The sequence below is a fragment of the Eptesicus fuscus genome, chromosome 5 (genome assembly GCF_027574615.1).
Source record: "Eptesicus fuscus isolate TK198812 chromosome 5, DD_ASM_mEF_20220401, whole genome shotgun sequence".
Taxonomy (NCBI): Eukaryota; Metazoa; Chordata; class Mammalia; order Chiroptera; family Vespertilionidae; genus Eptesicus; species Eptesicus fuscus.
In genome coordinates, this window is record NC_072477.1 from 317,178 (window position 1) to 339,461 (window position 22,284).

At 64.8% G+C, this 22,284-nt stretch overlaps 2 gene segments (V, D, J or C); both read left to right on the forward strand.

Annotated features, from left to right (window-relative positions):
• The first annotated feature begins 2,205 nt into the window (after positions 1-2,205).
• Positions 2,206-7,781, forward strand: LOC103301813 (immunoglobulin heavy constant epsilon-like). The segment is given in 7 exon segments: positions 2,206-2,215; positions 2,901-3,206; positions 3,325-3,645; positions 3,730-4,050; positions 4,133-4,453; positions 7,453-7,595; positions 7,680-7,781. Coding segments are annotated over 7 exon segments (1,524 nt in total).
• An 8,380-nt stretch (positions 7,782-16,161) lies between these two features.
• Positions 16,162-17,870, forward strand: LOC103301814 (immunoglobulin heavy constant alpha 1-like). The segment is given in 4 exon segments: positions 16,162-16,207; positions 16,436-16,741; positions 16,940-17,287; positions 17,476-17,870. Coding segments are annotated over 4 exon segments (1,095 nt in total).
• The last annotated feature ends 4,414 nt before the right edge of the window (positions 17,871-22,284 follow it).

A 22,284-nucleotide genomic window follows, 5' to 3' on the forward strand; every position in this document is an offset into this window, starting at 1 on the left:
GAGCTGGGCTGAGTTGAGCTGGGCTGAGCTGAGCTGGACTGAGCTGGACTGAGCTGGGCTGAGCTGGGCTGGGCTGAGCTGGGCTGAGCTAGGCTGAGCTGAGCTGAGCTGAGCTGAGCTGGGCTGAGCTGAACTGAGCTGGGCTGAGCTGGGCTGAGTTGGGCTGAGTTGACCTGGGCTGAGTTGAGTTGGGCTGAGATGGACTGAGCTGGGCTGAGCTGAGCTGAGCTGAGCTGGGCTGAGCTGGGCTGAACTGGGCTGAGCTGAGTTGAGTTGGGCTGAGCTGGGGTGGGCTGGACTGAGCTGGACTGAGCTGGGCTGAGCTGAGCTGGGCTGAGCTGAACTGGGCTGAGCTGGACTGAGCTGGACTGAGCTGGGCTGAGCTGGGCTGAGCTGAGCTGGACTGAGCTGGACTGAGCTGGGCTGAGTTGGGCTGAGCTGGGCTGAGCTGAGCTGGGCTGAGCTGAACTGAGCTGGGCTGAGCTGGGCTGAGTTGGGCTGAGTTGACCTGGGCTGAGTTGAGTTGGGATGAGCTGGGCTGGGCTGGGCTGAGCTGAGCTGAGCTGGGCTGAGCTGAGCTGGGCTGAGCTGAGCTGAGCTGGGCTGAGCTGGGCTGAATTGGGCTGAGCTGAGCTGAGCTGAGCTGGGCTGAGCTGGGCTGAGCTGAACTGAGCTGTGCTGAGCTGGGCTGAGCTGAGTTGAGTTGGGCTGAGCTGGGCTGGGCTGGGCTGAGCTTGGCTGAGCTGAACTGGGCTGAGCTGAGCTGGGCTGAGCTGGGCTGAGCTGAACTGGGCTGAGCTGGACTGAGCTGAGCTGGGCTGAGCTGAACTGGGCTGAGCTGGACAGAGCTGAGCTGGGCTGAGTTGAGCTGGGCTGAGCTGGGCTGGGCTGAGCTGAGCTGAGCTTGGCTGAGTTGAGCTGGGCTGAGCTGGGCTGAGCTGAGCTGGACTGAGCTGGGCTGAGCTGGGCTGGGCTGAGCTGGGCTGAGTTGGGCTGAGTTGACCTGGGCTGAGTTGAGTTGGGATGAGCTGGGATGAGCTGGGCTGAGCTGGGCTGAGCTGAGCTGAGCTGAGCTGGGCTGAGCTGGGCTGAGCTGGGCTGAGCTGGGCTGATCTGAACTGGGCTGAGCAGAGTTGGGCTGAGTTGAGTTGGGCTGAGCTGGGCTGAGTTGGGCTGAGCAGGGCTGGGCTGAGCTGAGCTGGGCTGAGCTGAGTTGAGTTGGGCTGAGCTGGGCTGGGCTGGGCTGAGTTGGGCTGAGCAGGGCTGGGCTGAGCTGAGCTGGGCTGAGCTGAACTGAGCTGGGCTGAGCTGGGCTGAGCTGACCTGGGCTGAGCTGGGCTGAGCTGAACTGAGCTGGGCTGAGCTGGGCTGAGTTGGGCTGAGTTGACCTGGGCTGAGTTGAGTTGGGATGAGCTAGGCTGGGCTGGGCTGAGCTGAGCTGAGATGGGCTGAGCTGAGCTGAGATGGGCTGAGCTGAGCTGAGCTGAGCTGAACTGAGCTGGGCTGAGCTGGGCTGAGCTTGGCTGAGCTGAGCTGAGCTGAGCTGGGCTGAGCTGAGCTGAGCAGAGCTGGGCTGAGTTTAGCTGGGCTGAGCTTGGCTGAGCTGAGCTGGGCTGAGCTGGGCTGGGCTAAGCTGGGCTGAGCTGAGCTGAGCTGAGCTGGGCTGAGCTGAGCTGAGCTGAGCTGGGCTGAGTTTAGTTGGGCTGAGCTGGGCTGAGCTGAGCTGAGCTGAGCTGTGCTGAGCTGGGCTGAGCTGAGCTGAGCTGGGCTGGGCTAAGCTGGGCTGAGCTGAGCTGAGCTGGGCTGAGCTGGGCTGAGCTGGGCTGAGCTGGGCTGGGCTGGGCTGAGCTGAGCTGAGCTGGGATGGGCTGGGCTGAGCTGGGCTGAGCTGGGCTTGAGCTGGGCTGGCCTGGGCTGGGGTGGGCTGGGTTGGGTTAGGGTTGGGTTGGGTTAGGGTTGGGTTGGGCTGGGTTGGGTTAGGGTTGGGTTGGGTTTGACTCTGCCTAGTCCAGCAAGGTAGGCCTGTTTCCTGAGATCCGCTTGACTTGGCTCAGTTGTGCTAATGGAGCCCCACCCCCAGGAAGGTTGTCCAGGGCTGGCGGGTTGAGCTGGGCTGAGATAGGGGGCATTTGGTTTAACTTGTAGACGGGGGTAAGATGAGTTTCATGGCCTGAAATGTTCTATTCTGCGCTGACCTGGGCCAAGATGGACCCAGGTGGGCTCTCTGGAGCTGAGCTGGACTGCGTTGAGCGGGGCTGGCTGCACATAGCTGGGCCCGGGTCCAATGGGCTGAGGTCTGGGGTTCCCAGACCAGGGGGGGCAGGCAGAGTCACCTGCTGGGGGCGGGCCTGAAGCGGGCTCCCTGGGGCGGTCAGCAGGGAAGCCTGGCTGGTCAGAGATGTGGGGTGAAGGGGCACCCTCAGCTGCAGAGACTCCAGCCCAGTGAGCAGGAGGTGGGGGTGGGGTGACCACACTCGTGATTCCTAGGGTTGGGGCCTCTGGACCCCAGGCCTTGATGGGGAGCTGAGGGTGGGGGCAGAGGAGACATCTTGCTGATCCCTGGGGGTCTTGGGGTCCCTGCTCCGCAGTGGGGGGGGGGGCGCGATGGCTCTGAGCCTCTGCTGCCTGAGGAGCAGAGAGCTTCCCCGTGGGTGGGAGGCATGTGCTACCACTCAGGACCGAGGGGTCCGACCAGGGGCGAGGGCAGCAGCTTCGGGCGGCACAGCCTTCGTCACAGGCATCTGGGAGGAACCGGAATGAGCCCCAAACGAGCCCAGGCGCCTCCGTGCCCCGGGCCGGAGCGAGGGCCCATGCTCCCTCCCAGACTCCCGGGGCCGGCCCCGGAGCGGCTGCCCAAGTCCGAGGCTGCCAGCGCTGACGGGACCGGTTCCATCCCACAGCCACCGTACAGGGCCCATCCGTCTTCCCCTTGGCCCCCTGCTCCAAAGGCCCCGCCGGGGGCGCCGCCTCCGTGACGCTGGGCTGCCTGGTCAGGGACTACTTCCCGGAGCCCGTGACCGTGGCCTGGGACGCGGGGTCCCTGACAACAAGCGTCGTGACCTTCCCCGCCGCCTTCAACTCCGGCCTCTACACCACCAGCAGCCAGGTGACCGCCTCTGGCGAGTGGGCCAAACAGCGGTTCACCTGCAGCGTGGTGCACCCCGCCGGGTCCACAACCGTCAACAGGACCATAGACCCAGCGCCAGGTAGGCCCACACCCGCGGGCGAGGGGCAGGCCCGGCAGGAGGGCGGCATCTGGGGCCCTGGGCCGGGAGGGGGCTCAGAGGCTCAGAGAGGCCTCCGTGGGGCCGCCTCTGTCCTCAGCGTGCGCCACGAACGTCACCCTGCCCACGGTGGGGATCTACCACTCGTCCTGCGACCCCAGCGGCAACACCCAGGCCACCATCCAGCTGCTGTGCCTCATCCCCGGCTTCACCCCGGGCGACCTGGAGGTCACCTGGCTGGTGGACGGGCAGACCGAGAACCTGTTCCCGATCACCGGCCCCGCCAGTTGGGAGGGCGCGCTGGCCTCCACCTTCAGCCAGCTCAACATCAGCCAGGGCGAGTGGCTGTCCCAGAGAACCTACGCCTGCCAGGCCAGCCTGCACGGCTGCACGGTTAAGGCCGAAGCCCGCGCCTGCCCAGGTACAGCCCTCCCCGCGCCCACCCCCGCCTCTCAGGGCCGGCGGGGCCGGGCGCGGCCTCACTCAGCCCCTCCGCACCCACCAGAGGCCGAGCCCCGCGGCGTGAGCGTCTACGTGATCCCGCCCAGCCCTCTGGACCTGTACGTCCACAAGTCGCCCAAGGTCACCTGCCTGGTGGTGGACCTGGCCAGCCTGGAGGGCATGAGCCTGCAGTGGTCCCGGGAGGGCGGGGACCTCACGAACGAGGCCACCCAGACCAACAAGCGCCACTTCAACATGACCTACTCCGTCACGTCCACCCTGCCCGTGGACGCCGGCGACTGGATCGAGGGCGAGACCTACAAGTGCAAGCTGACCCACCCGGACCTGCCCCAGGACATCGTGCGCACCATCGCCAAGGCCCCGGGTGAGCGGCCGGGCGAGGGGAGGCGGGCGGGACCCCCGCTGGAGCCGGAGCCGGAGCCGGCTGACCCCACGCCCGTCCACAGGCAAGCGCGCTGCCCCCGAGGTCTTCGTGTTCCCGCCGCCCAAGGAGGAGGGGGCCCAGGACACGCTCACCCTCACCTGCCTGATCCAGGGCTTCTTCCCCGCCGACATCTCGGTGCAGTGGCTGCGGGACAACGCCCTGCTCCCCAGCCACCAGTACACCACCACGCGGCCCCTCAGGGACAGGGGCGCCAGCCCCGCCTTCTTCGTCTTCAGCCGCCTGGAGGTCAAGGGGGCCGACTGGAAGAGGAGCAACTTCACCTGCCGAGTGACCCACGAGGCTCTGCCCAACTCACGGACCCACGACCAATCAGTGTCCAAAGGCCCTGGTAACTAAGGCCCTGCCTCCTGCCTCCCGCCCCCTCCAGGGCTCCCTGCTGTCAATAAACTCAGTGCCAGCTCAGAGCCAGGTGCGCCCGCTCACTCGTTCTTGGGACAGGGGTGTCTGGCACAGAGGAAAGGACTCCAAGAGGGGACGGGAGGGTTGGGCGGGGCTGAGGGGGTCTCTGTCCACCATCCTCCCACCAACCCCCATGCATCCTGCCCGCTCCAAGGAGCCTGGGAACCAGAGGGCGGGCCGGGGAGGGCCACGGAGACCCGGCTCAGCCCACAGCCCCTGCCTCTCCGGAGGCCCAGGTCTCCACCCCGGCTCCTGCTGGCCCCTCTGGACACAGACAAGCTCCCCCAGGCCCAGCTGCACACACAGGCCCTCTGGGTGGAGGGACGGGCTGAGTGCGACGCCCACACAGGCGCCCACACACAGGGAGCCAGGCAGCCCCCTGTCAGCCCCACGGCCATCCCGAGCACCATGGGCAGGGACAGGCCCAGCCCCACTCCACCCTGACCCTCACCTCACCCCGCCCTGACCCTCACCTCACCCCACCCTGACCCTCACGTCACTCCGCCCAGACTGTCCCGGGGACAGGCCGGCCCTCACAAGCACACCCGTGGGCCTCACACGCGGTCATGCCTGCCGTGCCGGCCCTGCCCCCACACAGCCTGCAGTACACCCCACACGGCCCTGCCCCCACACAGCCAACAGCGACACCCACCACCAGCCCCGGTGCCCCGTGTGGGCAAACGCTTCACACGTGCGCTCCTGGCGGCCTCCCTTGGCCTACACCTTACCCAGGCCACCCCGAACCTTTGCTCCCCATCACGCCTGGGCCACAGGACCCAACACAGGCATGGAGAGGACCCCCCTGGCTGGGAGCCCAGCAGGCCTCCCCCCAAACCCTCCCTGCATCCACAGACGGACAGACACATACATGGACACAAACACACACTGATGCACAGGACAGAGACACACACATGGACACACACACACATGGACACACACAGATACCTACACACAGATATACACATAGACGCAATGCACAGACACACACTGACATACTAACACAGAGACACACGTGGACACACACATGGATACATACACTGACACATGTGGACACACAGGGGCACACACGCACCCGGGAAGTGGGCTCCGTCCCACAGCCCAGAGCTGCCTGCTGACCCCGTCCCAGGGCCTGGAGGCTGCAGGGATCAGAGTCAGGGACCAAGCCCACCCCTACCCCAAGCTCGAGTGCACGTCTAACAGCCCAGACCCCCCACTCCGTCCTGTGCACACATGCACACACACACACATGCATATGCACACACGCGTGCGCGCCCCAGCTAGCAGCACCCATGAGCATGGAAAGCAGCGAACACCACCACCCAAGGACGTAGTCCAGAGGGACCGGCTGTGCGCTGCCCCAAGCCTGGCGCCTGCATGGCGCACGCCTCACTCCCCAAGGCAGGAGGCCAGGGGCAGCGGTGGCGCACGGGGCCAGGCCAGCCCCTCGGAGCGATGGCCCAGGCTGCGGGGCTCAGACCCCCCAGCGGGCTCAGGGCAGCGGGATGTGTGCAGTTTAGAGGGTCTCCGGGCCACAAGCGAGAAGCTGAGCGAGCACGGGACTGGGTGGGCGCCATCCTCCTGGGAGGGGGCCAAGCAGGAGCTGAGGTGAGGGCCAGAGGCCTGGCGAGGGAGACCAGGGGTCTGAACGCAGCCTGAGGGTGGAGGGAGAGAAAAGGTGCCACTGGGATGGGGCAGCGGGCAGCGGGCAGTAGGGAGCGGCCCTCGCACCAGCCACCCTGGGCCGGGCCAGGCAGGGCCTCAGACCCCAGCCCCCCAGGTGGGCCGGCTGCTCTGGGAAGAGGCCACGGGGGCTGGACAGGGACTGCCTGAGCCCCAGGCAGCAGGGACCAGGCTGCAGGGGCCTGTGCTGCCCACACCCAGGCTGGGGCTGACTGACCCCCACACCCAGATGGGGGCTGACTGACCCCCACACCCAGGCTGGGGCTGACTGACCCCCACACCCAGGCTGGGGCTGACTGACCCCCACACCCAGATGGGGGCTGACTGACCCCCACACCCAGATGGGGGCTGACTGACCCCCACACCCAGATGGGGGCTGACTGACCCCCACACCCAGATGGGGGCTGACTGACCCCCACACCCAGGCTGGGGCTGACTGACCCCCACACCCAGGCTGGGGGCTGACTGACCCCCACACCCAGGCTGGGGGCTGACTGACCCCCACACCCAGATGGGGGCTGACTGACCCCCACACCCAGGCTGGGGCTGACTGACCCCCACACCCAGATGGGGGCTGACTGACCCCCACACCCAGGCTGGGGCTGACTGACCCCCACACCCAGGCTGGGGCTGACTGACCCCCACACCCAGATGGGGGCTGACTGACCCCCACACCCAGATGGGGGCTGACTGACCCCCACACCCAGATGGGGGCTGACTGACCCCCACACCCAGATGGGGGCTGACTGACCCCCACACCCAGGCTGGGGCTGACTGACCCCCAAACCCAGATGGGGGCTGACTGACCCCCACACCCAGATGGGGGCTGACTGACCCCCACACCCAGATGGGGGCTGACTGACCCCCACACCCAGATGGGGGCTGACTGACCCCCACACCCAGATGGGGGCTGACTGACCCCCACACCCAGGCTGGGGGCTGACTGACCCCCACACCCAGATGGGGGCTGACTGACCCCCAAACCCAGGCTGGGGCTGACTGACCCCCACACCCAGATGGGGGCTGACTGACCCCCACACCCAGATGGGGGCTGACTGACCCCCACACCCAGGCTGGGGCTGACTGACCCCCACACCCAGATGGGGGCTGACTGACCCCCACACCCAGGCTGGGGGCTGACTGACCCCCACACCCAGGCTGGGGGCTGACTGACCTCCACACCCAGATGGGGGCTGACTGACCCCCACACCCAGGCTGGGGCTGACTGACCTGCGCCCACAGAGCTGGACCTGCAGGACCTGTGTGTGGGGGCGGCCGAGGCTGAGGAGCTGGACGGGCTGTGGCGCAGCCTCTTGGTCTTCATCGCGCTCTTCCTGCTCAGCGTGACCTATGGCGCCTCCGTCACCCTCTTCAAGGTGGGACCTGCCCCCCAGGGCCGGGGAGGGTGGGAGACCCGGGAGGTGAGCAGAGGGGGCAGGGCCCTCACGCAGCCCCCCTCGCAGGTGCAGTGGGTCTTGGGCGCCGTCCTGCAGGGGCCGCCCCGGGCCACCCACGACTACGAGAACATCGAGGACACCGTGCGGCCGGCGGCCTGGGCACGGAGCAGCTGAGCGGCCTCGCCGCCTTCCTCCCCCGCCTGAGCGACCCTGAGGCCGCCGCCCTGCCCAGGCTGACGGGAGCAGACGCACCTCCAAAGGGGCCCGGGTCCGGGACTCATCCACAGCTCAGGGGCATCCGGAAGGTTCCAGCTCTGGCCCGAGGCCCAGGCACCCAGGGGACCTGCCAATCACGGCCCCACTCCCACCCCATCTGCCCTCACCGAGTGGCCCGGGCTACACCCACGGGGGCAGCCACTCTGGGCTCCCCCAGGCCCCCGAGGTCGGGCCGCTCCCATTCTTACTGGACAACTCCTGGACCACAGTAAGGCCTAGAGCCACGGCCTGGCCCTCCGCGCCGAGTCCAGAGCCCAACCAGCCCGGTCCAGGGACCAAGCCCAACATCCCGAGTCCGGAGCCAGGCCCGAGGTCTCCCTCCCGACCTCCCTCCCAGGTCTGGGGCCCTGGACCTTCTGCATCCACCCCACCTGTCCCTGCAGCACGTGGAGGCACCGAAGCCCTCTGGGGAGAGGCCCTCAGACTGCGGGGGCTGTGGGCAGGGCCTCACGGTGGAGAAGGGGGTACCAGGGGAGGAGGAGGGGTCCCCCAGGTGGGGAAGGGGTGCCACAGGCAGAGAAGGGGTCCCACGGGTGGAGAAGGGGTCCCCCAGGTGGGGAAGGGGTGCCACAGGCAGAGAAGGGGTCCCCCAGGTGGAGAAGGGGTCCCACGGATGGAGAAGGGGTCCCCCAGGTGGAGAAGGGGTCCTCCAGGCGGAGAAGGGGTCCCACGGGTGGAGAAGGGGTCCCCCAGGCGGAGAAGGGGTCCCCCAGGCGGAGAAGGGGTCCCCCAGGCAGAGAAGGGGTCCCCCAGGTGGAGAAGGGGTCCCACAGGTGGAGAAGGGGTCCCCCAGGTGGAGAAGGGGTCCCACGGGTGGAGAAGGGGTCCCCCGGGTGGAGAAGGGGTCCCCCAGGTGGAGAAGGGGTCCCCCGGGTGGAGAAGGGGTCCCCCAGGTGGAGAAGGGGTCCCCCAGGTGGAGAAGGGGTCCCACGGGTGGAGAAGGGGTCCCCCAGGCGGAGAAGGGGTCCCACAGGTGGAGAAGGGGTCCCACGGGGTCCACACAGCAGCCACTCAGCCCAGCGGCCCCACCCACCCACCACGGCCTCATCCCACCTCCCACTCCGGTGTGGCAGTTCGGCTTCCTCACTTTGGGTTTCTTGGTAAAGTTCTTTGGTTCCAATTCCATGTCCCCTGCGTGTACTTTGGGGGCGGTGCCTGGGGTCCCGTGGGGTGGTCAGACGAGGGACACAGGGCACTTCTGGGGCTGCAAGGGCCCTTTGACACCCCCAGAAACACCCCGCCTGGCCCCATCACCCCTCTCCGGTCTGCAACCCAGGCTCGCTGCCCCTTCCCACACTGACACAGAAGCCAGCACCCCAACTCCCGTGGTCAGTGCAGGCCACGGGACGCAGCTCCCATCACCAGGTGGGGCCAGGGTCAGCCTCCCCCAGTCACCATCCACCCACCCGCTGAGCACACACACGGGCCCGTCCTGGGCCCCCGTCCACCCCAGACAGTCTGGGTGACCTGGTGGGCTGTGTGGGGCTGGCCGCCATCGGCTCGAGAAGAAACCAGGTCAGCCCGAGAGACGGGGCCCCTGTGAGACGGCCAGAGGGCCAAGGGCAGTGAGCATGAGGCCGTGCCTTCCCAGGTAAAGAGGCAGTGCCCTGGTTGGGGGACCTGCCCATGGGGGTCTCTGTGCAGCCGCTGGAAATGGCGGGGAACGCGCGAACACACATGACGAAGGGCAGGGTTCTCTCACATACAAAGAGTGCTCGGGAGCCAATAAAAAGAGGGCAGTGAGCAGTGGGTCCTTCACAGCAAGAAAAACCAAGTGGCCGGACGGGAAGAGCATGTTCAGTAACGAGGAAAGGTGCCACGGGGGTCGGGGGTCTGCCTGCTCAGGGCCCCGCCCGTCCGCGGCGTGGACAGTGCTGAGGCCTCTGCAGGCCCATGGGCCGCCTTGCCAGCGCCCAAACGCCCAGGCCCTGGACGGGAGACTCCAGCCGCCGGTGGCCCTTCAGAGAGCCTGGCTCCATGGGGGCCGGCATCACACAGCCGATGCGGACGAGGATAGAAACGCCAGCGCGCAGCCTGCCAGGCTCAGACCTGGCACCCGAGCCCGTTGGAGTGGAGAGGCCACATCCGGGCATCTCTGAGGCCTGTCCAGAGACGTGGAGGACGCGCCACGTAGGGCACCAGAGGCCTTCAGGCTGTGACCCGCCCTGCTGTGCACTCACGGACTCACTGACACACACACTGGACACACACACTCACAGACACACACTGTCACACGCTCAGGGATACTCACACTCACAGACACACACTGTCACACACTCAGGACACACACACTCACAGACACACACTGTCACACGCTCAGGACACACACACTCACAGACACACACTGTCACACGCTCAGGACACACACACTCACAGACACACACTGTCACACACTCAGGACACACACACTCACAGACACTCACTGACACACACTCACTCACACTCACAGACACACACTGTCACATGCTCAGGACACACACACTCACAGACACACACTGTCACACGCTCAGGACACACACACTCACAGACACACACTGTCACACACACACACACTCACAGACACACACTGTCACACGCTCAGGGACACTCACACTCACAGACACACACTGTCACATGCTCAGGGACACACACACTCACAGGCACACAGATGCACACACAGCCGCAGGGAGCGAGGCCTGGCCCACGCCCTCGCACGGCTGTGGGGCGGAGCCTGGTGCCCTCAGCTCAGCGTCCCCGCTCTCTGACGTGCAGCCCAGTCATGAGACACCCCACGGACCCCAGAGCGAGGACCAGGGCTCGGCTCACACACGGTGAACTGCGTCTCTGCCAAGCCCAGGAGGGAGGAGTGCGGGTCACCCCACCTGCAGGCCACCCCACTGGGCACCCCCCACCTGGGCCCCAGCATGGCCGGGCAGGGAGAGGACAGGACCACGCCCCGGCCTCAGGCCCTGCCACCCGCCTCCCAGCCCTCCCAGCAGCAAGAGGCTTCCTCCCGGGCCCCCACACCACTTTTTCCCCCTGTGGCTCCCACAGTGGCCTGAAGGGTAACCCCAAAGCTGGGTCCACATCCCCCCTGGAACCTCGGTCTGGAACCCTATTTGGAAAAAGGGACCTTGCAGATGTGACTGAAGTTGAGGGTCTTCAGATGAGAGCATCCTGCGACCCCAGTCCGCTGGCGAGCGTCGTCACGAGAGGAGAGGAGATGCAGACACAGAGGGGACGGGCGCTGAGTCCCCCGGCCGAGGGACACGGAGCCCGGAGGCTGGGAACGAGGCCTCCGGAGGGCGCGCTGCTCTGTCCACACTGGGATGGGCGTCTGGCCTCCAGACTGAGAATGAATTTCTGTTGTCAGCACCTTCTGTGAAGAAATGACTGACGGGTAAACACAGGCACATTTCTGTGTCCTTGGTCATGGGCACCCCACAACCGGCAAGGCTTGGCCACGCAGAGGGCCCCTCCTTCCAAAAAAGCCCGGGAGGACCCGTCCCCCGCTCGCCCCTCCCGGCGGGACCCTCGAGCAGCCCTCACCGGGGACGTGCAGAGCCCAGGTCAGCTCAGGCCTCCGCCAGCCGCCGCCGCCCACCCTCACGACCCGAGGTCACATCCACGGCCCCAGCGGACGCCTCCTCTTCTGCCCCAAGTCACACGCCATCTGCGCCCACGGTGGGGCCGTGCACTCCCTGTGTGAGCCTAGCCAAGTCCCCCAAGTGCCCCCACGGCCCTCCTTGGTTTCATCCATGCCAGCACTATGCCAGCCATGAGCCCCATCACACGTCCCTAGCTGGTGCCCTCTGCCCCCTGGGGCCGGGATTTAGACCCCGTGGAGGGACATGGCCTGGGGGTTCCCAGGCAGGCAGGAAGGCCGAGCCGGCCCTAGCTGGTTTGGCTCAGTGGATAGAGCATCAGCCTGTGGACCGAAGGGTCCCGGGTTCAATTCTGGTCAAGGGCACGTACCTGGGTTGCAGGCTCTTCCCCAGCCCAGGCCCAGCGATGTGTTTCTCTCACATCAATGTTCCTCTCTGTTTCTCTGTCTCTCCTCCACGCTCCCTAAAACTCAACGGAAGAATATCCTGGGTGACGGTTAACAACAAAAGAAAGAAGGTGGAGCTGCCCTGACCGGTTTGGCTCAATGGATAGAGCATCAGCCTGCAGACTGAAGGGTCCCAGGTTCGATCCCGGTCAAGGGCATGTACCTTGGTTGCGGGCACATCCCCGGTGGGGGGTGTGCAGGAGGCAGTTGATCGATGTTTCCCTCTCATCGATGTTTCTAACTCTCTATCCCTCTCCCTTCCTCTCTGTAAGAAAATCAATAAAAAATATATTTTTTTAAAAAAAAGAAGGCAGAGCTGCTGGACCTTCATCCCCACACAGACAGCGCTGGTGCGGAGGCTGTGCAGGTGGCATCGGGTCAAAACCCAGGCGGCCTGGGACCCTGGGGTCCTGGGGTCCTAGAAACACCCAGCAGTTCTGAGGTGCCCCAGGCTCCCCACCTCTGTCCACCCTCTGCCTCCGGCTCCGGCTGCCCTGGGCCCTGACCCCTGTGAGGAGCTGACCTCCCCGGGGCCAGCGTCACTGACCCGCAGGTGCGCTTTCTGGAGGGGACAGTCAGCACCTTGTGAAGAAATGACTGACGGGTAAACACAGGCACAGCCAGGCACAGCTGCCCTTGTGTGTCCAGGCCGGGCCACCTCCTGAGAGTGGGGGTCACCAGGGGAGCCCAGGGGCCCGTGGGAAAGCCCTGGACGGGAAAATGGGTAGATGTGGACCGAGGCAGCGTGAGGCTACCCCAACCTGCAGGCGTGGCCTCATGCCCACCCTGGCTTCAGTCTGGGCCCCAGAAGCTCACAGGCATGCCAGGCCAGAGTGGCTCTGCCTCCTTGCCCACCCTGTGGCCTGCTCACCAGGGGCCGCTCAGGGCCAGCCCTGTGCCCAGGACCCCCACCCCGCGGCCCTCACAGATTCCCCCTGGGGCCACCTCAGCCTGTCCCTCAGCTCCCACTGCGCTGCCTCGGCCTCTGCGTCCCTGCAGCTCGGCCCCTGGCCCAGCCCCATGAGCAGCCACCCGGATCCAGGACCCACCACCACAGGCCCAGGCTCCTGGGGGTCACAGCCCAGGCCACACACACCTGGCCTCGCCACAGCCAGACCACAGACCAGACATGACGTGCAGACGGGCAGCTGAGACTGGTGGGACAGGAAGTGGCGAGTGACCCCATCTAGGGTCATGACACGGTCTGAAGCCCCTCCCCAGGCTGCCCCTCAGCATCAACCTTCCGCAGAGTGAGCGAGGGCCAGCAGAGGCAGGGGTCACTGCACCACACAGCCTCGGGCAGAGCCAGCTGGCCAGGGGGCCTGGGGCTCTCGGCCTCGGACCCTCCAGAAGCCTTGAGCAGGTGGGTCCTGGATCCTGCCCCATCTCCTCCTTGTCAGGAACTCTGAGCCGTACTGGGACAAGGGATGTGGAAAACAGACACCGAGACAGAGGAGAGAGAAACAGCACACAGGACCAAGAGCCAGAGGACCGCAGGGCAGGATGCTCTGCCCTGACAGGGAAAGTGCTGGGATATTGTGGCCTGGGCTGGGCTGGGCTGGGCTGGGCTGAACTGGGCTGAGTGAAGTGGGATGAACTGGGATGGGATGAGCTGGGCTGAAGTGGGCTGAGCTGGGCTGAGCTGGGCTGAACTGGGCTGAGCTGAACTGGGCTGAGCTGGGCTGAACTGAGCTGAGCTGAGCTGGGCTGAACTGGGCTGAGCTGGGCTGGGCTGAGCTGAGCTGGGCTGGGCTGAGCTGAGCTGGGCTGAGCTGAACTGGGCTAAGTGAACTGTGCTCAGCTGGGCTGAGCTGGGCTGAACTGGGTTGAGCTGGACTGAACTGGGCTGAGCTGAACTGGGCTGGGCTGGACTGAGCTGGGATAAGCTGGGCTGAACTGGGCTGGGTTGGGCTGAGCTGGGCTGAGCTGGGCTGAGCTGGGCTGAGCTGAACTGGGCTGAGCTGGGATGAACTGGGCTGAGCTGGGCTGGGATGAGCTGAGCTGGGCTGGACTGAGCTGAGCTGGGCTGAGCTGAGCTGAGCTGGGCTGGGCTGAGCTGAGCTGAGCTGGGTTGAGTGAGCTGGGCTCAGCTGGGCTGGGCTGGGCTGGGCTGGGCTGGGCTGGGCTGGGCTGGGCTGGGATGGGCTGGGCTGAGCTGAGCTGGGCTGAGCTGGGCTGGGCTGATCTGGGCTGAGCTGGGCTCAGCTGGGCTGGGCTGGGCTGAGCTGGGCTGGGCTGAGCTGGGCTGAGCTGGGCTGAGCTGGGTGAGCTGGGCTGGGCTGAGCTGGGTGAGCTGAGCTGGGCTGAGCTGGGATGAGCTGGGTGAGCTGGGCTGGGATGAGCTGGGTGAGCTGAGCTGGGCTGAGCTGGGCTAAACTGGGCTGAGCTGGGCTGAGCTGGGCTGGGCTGAGCTGAGCTGGGCTGAGCTGGGCTGAGCTGGGTTGAGCTGAGCTGGGCTGAGTGAACTGGGTTCAGCTGGGCTGAACTGGGCTCAGCTGGGCTCAGCTGGGCTGAACTTGGCTGGGCTGGGCTGAGCTGGGTGAACTGGGCTGAGCTGGGCTGGGCTGAGTGAACTGGGCTGAGCTGGGCTGAGCTGGGTGAGCTGGGCTGAGCTGAGCTGGGCTGAGCTGGGCTGAGCTGGGTTGAGCTGAGCTGGGCTGAGTGAACTGGGTTCAGCTGGGCTGAACTGGGCTGGGCTGGGCTGAGCTGGGTGAACTGGGCTGAGCTGGGCTGGGCTGAGTGAACTGGGCTGAGCTGGGCTGAGCTGGGTGAGCTGGGCTGAGCTGAGCTGGGCTGAGCTGGGCTGAGCTGGGTTGAGCTGAGCTGGGCTGAGTGAACTGGGTTCAGCTGGGCTGAACTGGGCTCAGCTGGGCTCAGCTGGGCTGAACTTGGCTGGGCTGGGCTGAGCTGGGTGAACTGGGCTGAGCTGGGCTGGGCTGAGTGAACTGGGCTGAGCTGGGCTGAGCTGGGCTGAGCTGGGCTGAGCTGAGCTGGGCTGAGCTGGGCTGGGCTGAGCTGGGCTGAGCTGGGTTGAGCTGGGTTGAGCTGGGCTTAGCTGAACTGGGCTGAGCTGAGCTGGGCTGAGCTGGGCTGGGCTGAGCTGGGCTGAGTAAACTGGGCTCAGCTGGGCTGAACTTGGCTGGGCTGGGCTGAGCTGGGTGAACTGGGCTGAGCTGAACTGGGCTGAGCTGGGTGAGCTGAGCTGGGTGAGCTGAGCTGAGCTGGGTGAGCTGAGCTGAGCTGAGCTGGGTGAGCTGGGCTGGGTGAGCTGGGCTGAGCTGGGCTGAGCTGGGCTGGGCTGAGCTGGGTGAGCTGAGCTGAGCTGGGTGAGCTGAGCTGGGCTGAGCTGAGCTGGGTGAGCTGAGCTGGGTGAGCTGGGTGAGCTGAGCTGAGCTGGGTGAGCTGGGTGAGCTGAGCTGAGCTGAGCTGGGCTGAGCTGGATGGGCTGAGCTGAACTGGGCTGGATGGGCTCAGCTGGGTGAGCTGGGTGAGCTGAGCTGGGCTGAGCTGGTTGAGCTGGGTGAGCTGAGTGGACTGGGCTGAGCTGGGCTGAGTGAGCTGAGCTGGGTTGAGAGTGGCTGAGCTGGGCTGAGTGAGCTGAGCTGGGCTGAGTGAGCTGAGCTGGGCTGAGAGAACTGGGCTTAGCTGGGCTGAGTGAGCTGAGCTGGGTTGACAGTGGCTGAGCGGGGCTGGCTTCCAGTTGGCGAAGGGGAGGAGGTGGGTTCAGTGTGTCACCTGCAGAGCCGGTTCCCCACCCAGGTGCCCCTGTCTTTCCCGGCCACATGAGGGCCGTGCAGTCTCAGAGGTGCCTGTGCCCTCTCTGCTCCCACCAATGTCCCTGAGGGAATCGGGAACAGACAATGGGAGGCCTGTGTGGCCAGGTTCTCTGGGTGGGACACCTCACAGGGCTGGTTTGGTTGAGTCTCTAGTCTGAGAGCTTCGTAGGCCCTGGGGTGGCCCCTGCTTGCCGGGGGCTGCGGTGGTTTGCAGAGGGGGTGGCTAGACTGGACTCTGACCAGGGAACTCTGAGCGGCCCGCGGAGGCTCAGGCCCCTCTCCTCTGCGTGTGCCCTCCAGCGCAGCAGGCTGGCCCTCAGGGAAGGCCAATTGCAGGGCCAGACCCCTGGGTGCTCACCTGTGTCCCCCTCTGGGCCCACCTTTCATGACCCCCAAACTCTGAGAGACATGGCCACGCCCACTGCACAGAAGGAGATGAGGCCCCAGTGGGGCCCACAGACTCAGCTGGTCCATGGAGAGCCGTGTGGATGACGTGGCTCCATCCGCACGTGGCCTGTGTAAGGAGCGTGTCCCGGTCCACGTGCCGGAGCTCTGAGCAGCGTGTCCAGAAACAGTGTGGCTGGACTCGGCGGCCAGTCCCCGCCCCGGGTGCCTGTCCTTCAGGCTGAGTGACCTGGGGTCGTCACTCGCCCTCTCGGGGCCTGTTTGCCCAGGGCAGACGGCGGTGGGCATCGTCCCATCCGCGTGGGGCTGTCAGGGGTCTCACGGCGTGTCCTGTGTTGCAGCGAACAACCCCACCAGCCCCACACTCTTCCCACTGACCTTCCGGAGCACCAAACCGTCCGACCCGGTGATCATCGGCTGCCTGGTCCAGGACTTCTTACCATCCAAGCCCGTGGACGTGACCTGGGACAGCAGCGGGTCGGGCACCTCCATCAGCAACGTCCTCCCCATGTTCACCTCCCGGGGCCTCTACACCATGGTCAGCCAGCTGACCCTGCCGGCCAGCCAGTGCCCGGCGAGTGGTATCATGAAGTGCCACGTGCGGCACAACTCCGGCCCCAGCCAGACCAAGGACGTGCCCTGCACAGGTCAGAGGTCGGGCCAGGGCGGGGTGGGGGCCATCAGGTCCCACAGTGGGACCACCACGCTCACCGGGGCTCCCCTCAGACAGGAGGGGGCTCAGGCAGAGCCCCCGCAGAGGCTGGGAGAGGGCGAGGTCGGGGATGGATCAGGAGGAGGGAAGGGGATGTGGGCCAGGGGCACTGAGGTCTCTGCCTCCCTCTCAGTCCCGCCAACGCCAATGCCAACATCACGGCCCACATGCTCATGCTGCCAGCCCCGCCTGACCCTGCACCCTCCGGCCCTCGAGGACCTGCTGCTGGGCTCTGATGCCAACCTCACGTGCACGCTGAGTGGCCTGAGAGAGCCCCAGGGTGCCAGCTTCACCTGGCAGCCCACGGGTGGGAAGAAGGCCATCCAGCAGGACCCGCAGAGCGACGCCTGCGGCTGCTACAGCGTGTCCAGCGTCCTGCCGGGCTGCGCCGACCCGTGGAACCGCGGGCAGAGGTTCTCCTGCACCGCCACCCACCCTGAGGCCACGAGCGCGCTCACCGCCACCATCGCCAGAGCCTCAGGTGGGCCGGGCCCCGCCCCAGGGGTGCCCCCGCACCCTACGGCGGGCCAGGCGTCCCCCTAAGCCTGCCTGCCCCACCCCTGGCACCCCACTCACTTTCTACAGAGGGAAACTGGGCACAGGGTACCCCGCGGGCAGGGGGGCTCTCTCCTCCCTGCCCAGACCCCTGACCGGCTCCTCTGCCCCCAGGGAGCACCTTCCCACCCCAGGTCCACCTGCTGCCGCCGCCCTCCGAGGAGCTGGCCCTCAACGAGCTGGTGACGCTGACGTGCGTGGTGCGGGGCTTCTACCCCAAAGACGTGCTGGTGCGGTGGCTGCACGAGAGCCAGGAGCTGCCCCGAGAGAAGTACCAGACGTGGAGCCCCCTGCCCGAGGCCGGCCAGGGCGGCGCCACGTTCGCCACGACCAGCGTGCTGCGCGTGGACACCGAGGCGTGGAAGAGCGGGGACAACTACTCCTGCATGGTGGGCCACGAGGCCCTGCCCCTGAGCTTCACGCAGAAGACCATCAACCGCCTGGCGGGTAAACCCACCCACGTCAACGTGTCTGTGGTCATGTCAGAGGTGGACGGCGTCTGCTACTGAGCCGCCCGCCCGCCCGCCCTTGAATAAACTCCGTGCTCGCCCAAAGCAGCCACCATCCCTCCAGCGCCTGTCTTGATCCTCTCGGCCGGGCACCTCGAGGGGCCCTCACACCCGTGCGCTGTGTGTGTGTGTGTGTGTGTGAGCATGAGTGTGAGTGTGAGTGTGAGTGTGAGTGTGAGCATGTGAGTGTGAGTGTGAGTGTGAGTGCGTGGTGCACAGTGATTGAGGCCAAGATGGAGTGAAGCCTGAGGCTGGCAGCGCCGTGGGAGGCAGACACGGCTCGGTGGGCCCTAAGGGCATGGACACCACGGGGTGGTCTCACTTGTCTCGGAAGCCGCCTTGAGGCGTAGCGGGAGGGACAGAGGCGGAAGGGAGCAGGGCAGCCAGGACAGGGTCTGCGCCACCTGCCGGGGCCAGGGCGTGAGGGGAGGGCACGGAACGGGCTGGATTCCAGGGCCCCTCACCCCCAGGTAGACGCCACACAGAGATGCAGGCCAGCCCCCTGACTCACAAAGAAAGGGACCACACACCGGGGGTGCACATGGGTGTGCACACATGTTCTCCACGTGCTCACACTCACATTGATGCACACACATGTTCTCCACGTGCTCACACTCACATTGATGCACACACATGTTCTCCACGTGCTCACACTTACATTGATGCACACACAGGTTCTCCACGTGCTCACACATTGATGCACACACACACACAACACACACACACACACACACAGAGCCTTGCAGGTGCAGGAAGTTCATGGCCCAGGCCCAGCTCTGGGAAGGAATGGGAGTCCCCATCCAAGCCCTCAGTGGGTTTTCCCCAGGCCCAGCCCACTGTCCCAGGTCCCTCCTGGTCCAAACCACAGGGCGGGGGCAGGTGTGGGGGGTCAGAGAGACAGCTCCCACCAGGACCCCTCTCAGTTTCTGTGTGGGGCCTCTGGCTGGAGGGTGTGGGGGGAACAGAATGGAAAGGGCAGTCCCATAACCACCTGGGACACCAGGCCTCAGGGCCCCACAAGGGGGCAGCGAGGGCCCTGCTCTTGTCTTAGAGACCTTCTGGGCCTCCCCAGGGGACCTGGCCTTCAGGCTACCTCCCTCTGTTCCCAGGGCCAAGGTGGGGGGAGAACTCCTAACGACCCTGCCCACTGATCCCCTCTCAAAGGTCCAGTCTCCCAAGGGCAGTGGGGAGAGCAAGGTGTAGACAGGGGAAATGCTGCCATAGTGAAGGTGCCCCAGCCACCAGGGACCCAGGGCCTGCCCAAGGAGGAGCTTCCTAAGGAGACCGGAAAGCAGAAATCAATAGATGAGGGGCTGAACCAGCAGATGGACAGAGGGCAGATAGGTGGATGGACCATAGGACATACGATGGACAAAAGGATGGACAGATGGATGGGGGATGAATGGATGGATGGACAGATGGATGGGGGATGAATGGATGGATGGACAGATGGATGGGGGATGAATGGATGGATGGACAGATGGATGGGGGATGAATGGATGGATGGACAGATGGATGGGGGATGAATGGATGGATGGACAGATGGATGGGGGATGGGTGGATGGATGGATGGATGGATGGATGGGAGGGAGGATGGATGGATGGAGGATGGATGGAGGATGGATGGATGGAGGATGAATTGATGATGGATGGATGGATTGATGGAGGATGGATGGATGGATGGATGGATGGATGGATGGATGGATTGATGGATGGATGGATGGATGGATGGATGGATGGATGGATGGATGGAGGATAGATGGATGATGGATGGATGATGGATGGATGATGGATGATGGATGATGGATGTTGGATGGATGGATGGATGGATGGATGGATGGATGGATGGATAATGAATGGAGGATGGGTGGATAATGGATGGATGATAGGTGGTTGAGTGCATAGATGGATGGCTAGATGGAGGATGGATGGATGATGGATGATGAATGGTGGATGGAGGATAAATGGGTGATGGATGGATGGATGGATGGATGGATGGATGGATGGGTGGATGGATAATGAATGGAGGATGGGTGGATAATGGATGGATGATAGGTGGTTGAGTGCATAGATGGATGGCTAGATGGAGGATGGATGGATGATGGATGATGAATGGTGGATGGAGGATAAATGGGTGATGGATGGATGGATGGATGGATGGATGGATGGATGGATAATGAATGGAGGATGGGTGGATAATGGATGGATGATAGGTGGTTGAGTGCATAGATGGATGGCTAGATGGAGGATGGATGGATGATGGATGATGAATGGTGGATGGAGGATAAATGGGTGATGGATGGATGGATGGATGGATGGATGGATGGATGGATGGATAATGAATGGAGGATGGGTGGATAATGGATGGATGATAGGTGGTTGAGTGCATAGATGGATGGCTAGATGGAGGATGGTTGGATGATGGATGATGAATGGTGGATGGAGGATAAATGGGTGATGGATGGATGGATGGATGGATAATGAATGGAGGATGGGTGGATAATGGATGGATGATAGGTGGTTGAGTGCATAGATGGATGGCTAGATGGAGGATGGATGGATGATGGATGATGAATGGTGGATGGAGGATAAATGGGTGATGGATGGATGGATGGATGGATGGATAGAGGATGGATGGATGATAGGTGGTTGAGTGGATAGATGGATGGATGGATGGATGGATGGCTGAATGGATGAATAATTGGATGTATCAGCATGTGACAAGCAGGTCCCAATTCACTTAGCATGGCAGACTATGCCCTAGGATCCTGAAGCCAGCACGGCTGCCTGGCCTTCACTGGGCTCTCCTTCATGCTCCTTGTAGCTCATCAGCTACATTCCCTGGGAGGGCGACAGAGGGCTCTGGTCACACCCATCCAGCCCTCAGCATATGAACCACAGCCCCAGATCCACGCCTCAAAGTGAGGCAGCTGGAAGGTGGGCTCGTCCATCCTCTCCGGCCCCTCCAGGGCCCAGGCCGGCTCAGCCCGAGGGCAGGGGCGTGGCAAGGACACAGATAGGCCTTGGGCTCGAGCTCTCCTTGGAGCAGCAAAGACAGTGCCCACCCTCCCGCCCTGCCAGCTCTGTCTCCCTAAGGCGGGCCAAGACCCTCCCAGACAGAGCCCTGTGGGCATCTCCAGAGCCGCCATGGCCCTAGCCCCTTCCCCGGGGACCTGCCACCTCCTCTCCAAGGCCGCCTGCCTGTGAGATAAGGAACCACACTGCTGTGCCCCGAACCCAGGGGTGCGGGGAGGGGAGGGCGATGGCTCGGCCCACACCCACGCAGGCGCACGCCTCGCAGGCGCAGGCCTCGCGGGCTCTCGGTGTCTTGCAGGTTGCCAGGAGCTGCTTCCCTGTGTGCTGATAGACCTGCCCCAGGAGAACCGGGAGGAGGACGCCCCGGGAGCCAGCCTGTGGCCCACCACGGTCACCCTGCTCACCCTCTTCCTGCTCAGCCTCTTCTACAGCACAGCCCTGACCGTGACAAGCGTCCGGGGCCCCCCCAGCAGCAGGGAGGGCCCCCCGTTCTGAGCAGGAGCCAGCCAGGCACAGGTGGGGGCGAGGAGACAGCGTGGTGGGCTAACGTGGCATGGGGCACCCGGCGAGCAGGGAAGCAGATGCCACAGGGGGTCTGGAGTCTGAGGGAGGTCGTCCCTCACGGACATCGAGGACATAGGCAGGCCGGGCCCAGAGCGCTGATGTCCCCCCCACAGGGTCAGGGAATCTGCTTCCCACCCGGTGCATTCACTGCAGGTTCCATCTAGTCTGCCCGGAACCAGCCCAGGGCGGGGGTGGGGCATTGGCCAGGACCCTGCCCCCTCAGGAGCGGCCCCAGGCCTGACCCTCCTGTGTTTGCAGGAAGAAGCATGGAAGAACCTCCCAAGCGGACACCAGAACCAAGCCCAACTTGCAAGCACCCGCCCATCCCCACACGGCTTCCTGGCACAATAAACTGTGACAAACACAGAGGCTCTCTGACTCTGAATGAGGGGAGGGCGCAGGGGCCAGCGGGGGGGCAGAAAGAAGGGTACCAGCTTCATGCCCCAAGGTAGGTTCACAGTGAACATGGAGACGGAGCCCCCTGCCAAGGCCACCAACCGGGTCCTGCATAAGGCACAGGTGTGAGCAAAAGCAGGTCTCACCAAGGGGAGTATAAACAAGATCCCCACAGGAAGTAGGCCCGGCTCCCCCATCCTGATCACTGAGCCCTGATGCTGGTCACTGGGCCCCGGTCCTGATCACTGGGCCCGAGTCCTGTTTCCTGAGCCCTGGTCCTGATCACTGGGCCCTGGTCCTGATCACTGGGTCCTGGTCCTGGTCACTGGGTCCTGGTCCTGATCACTGGGCCCTGGTCCTGATCACTGGGCCCGAGTCCTGTTTCCTGAGCCCTGGTCCTGGTCACTGAGTCCTGGTC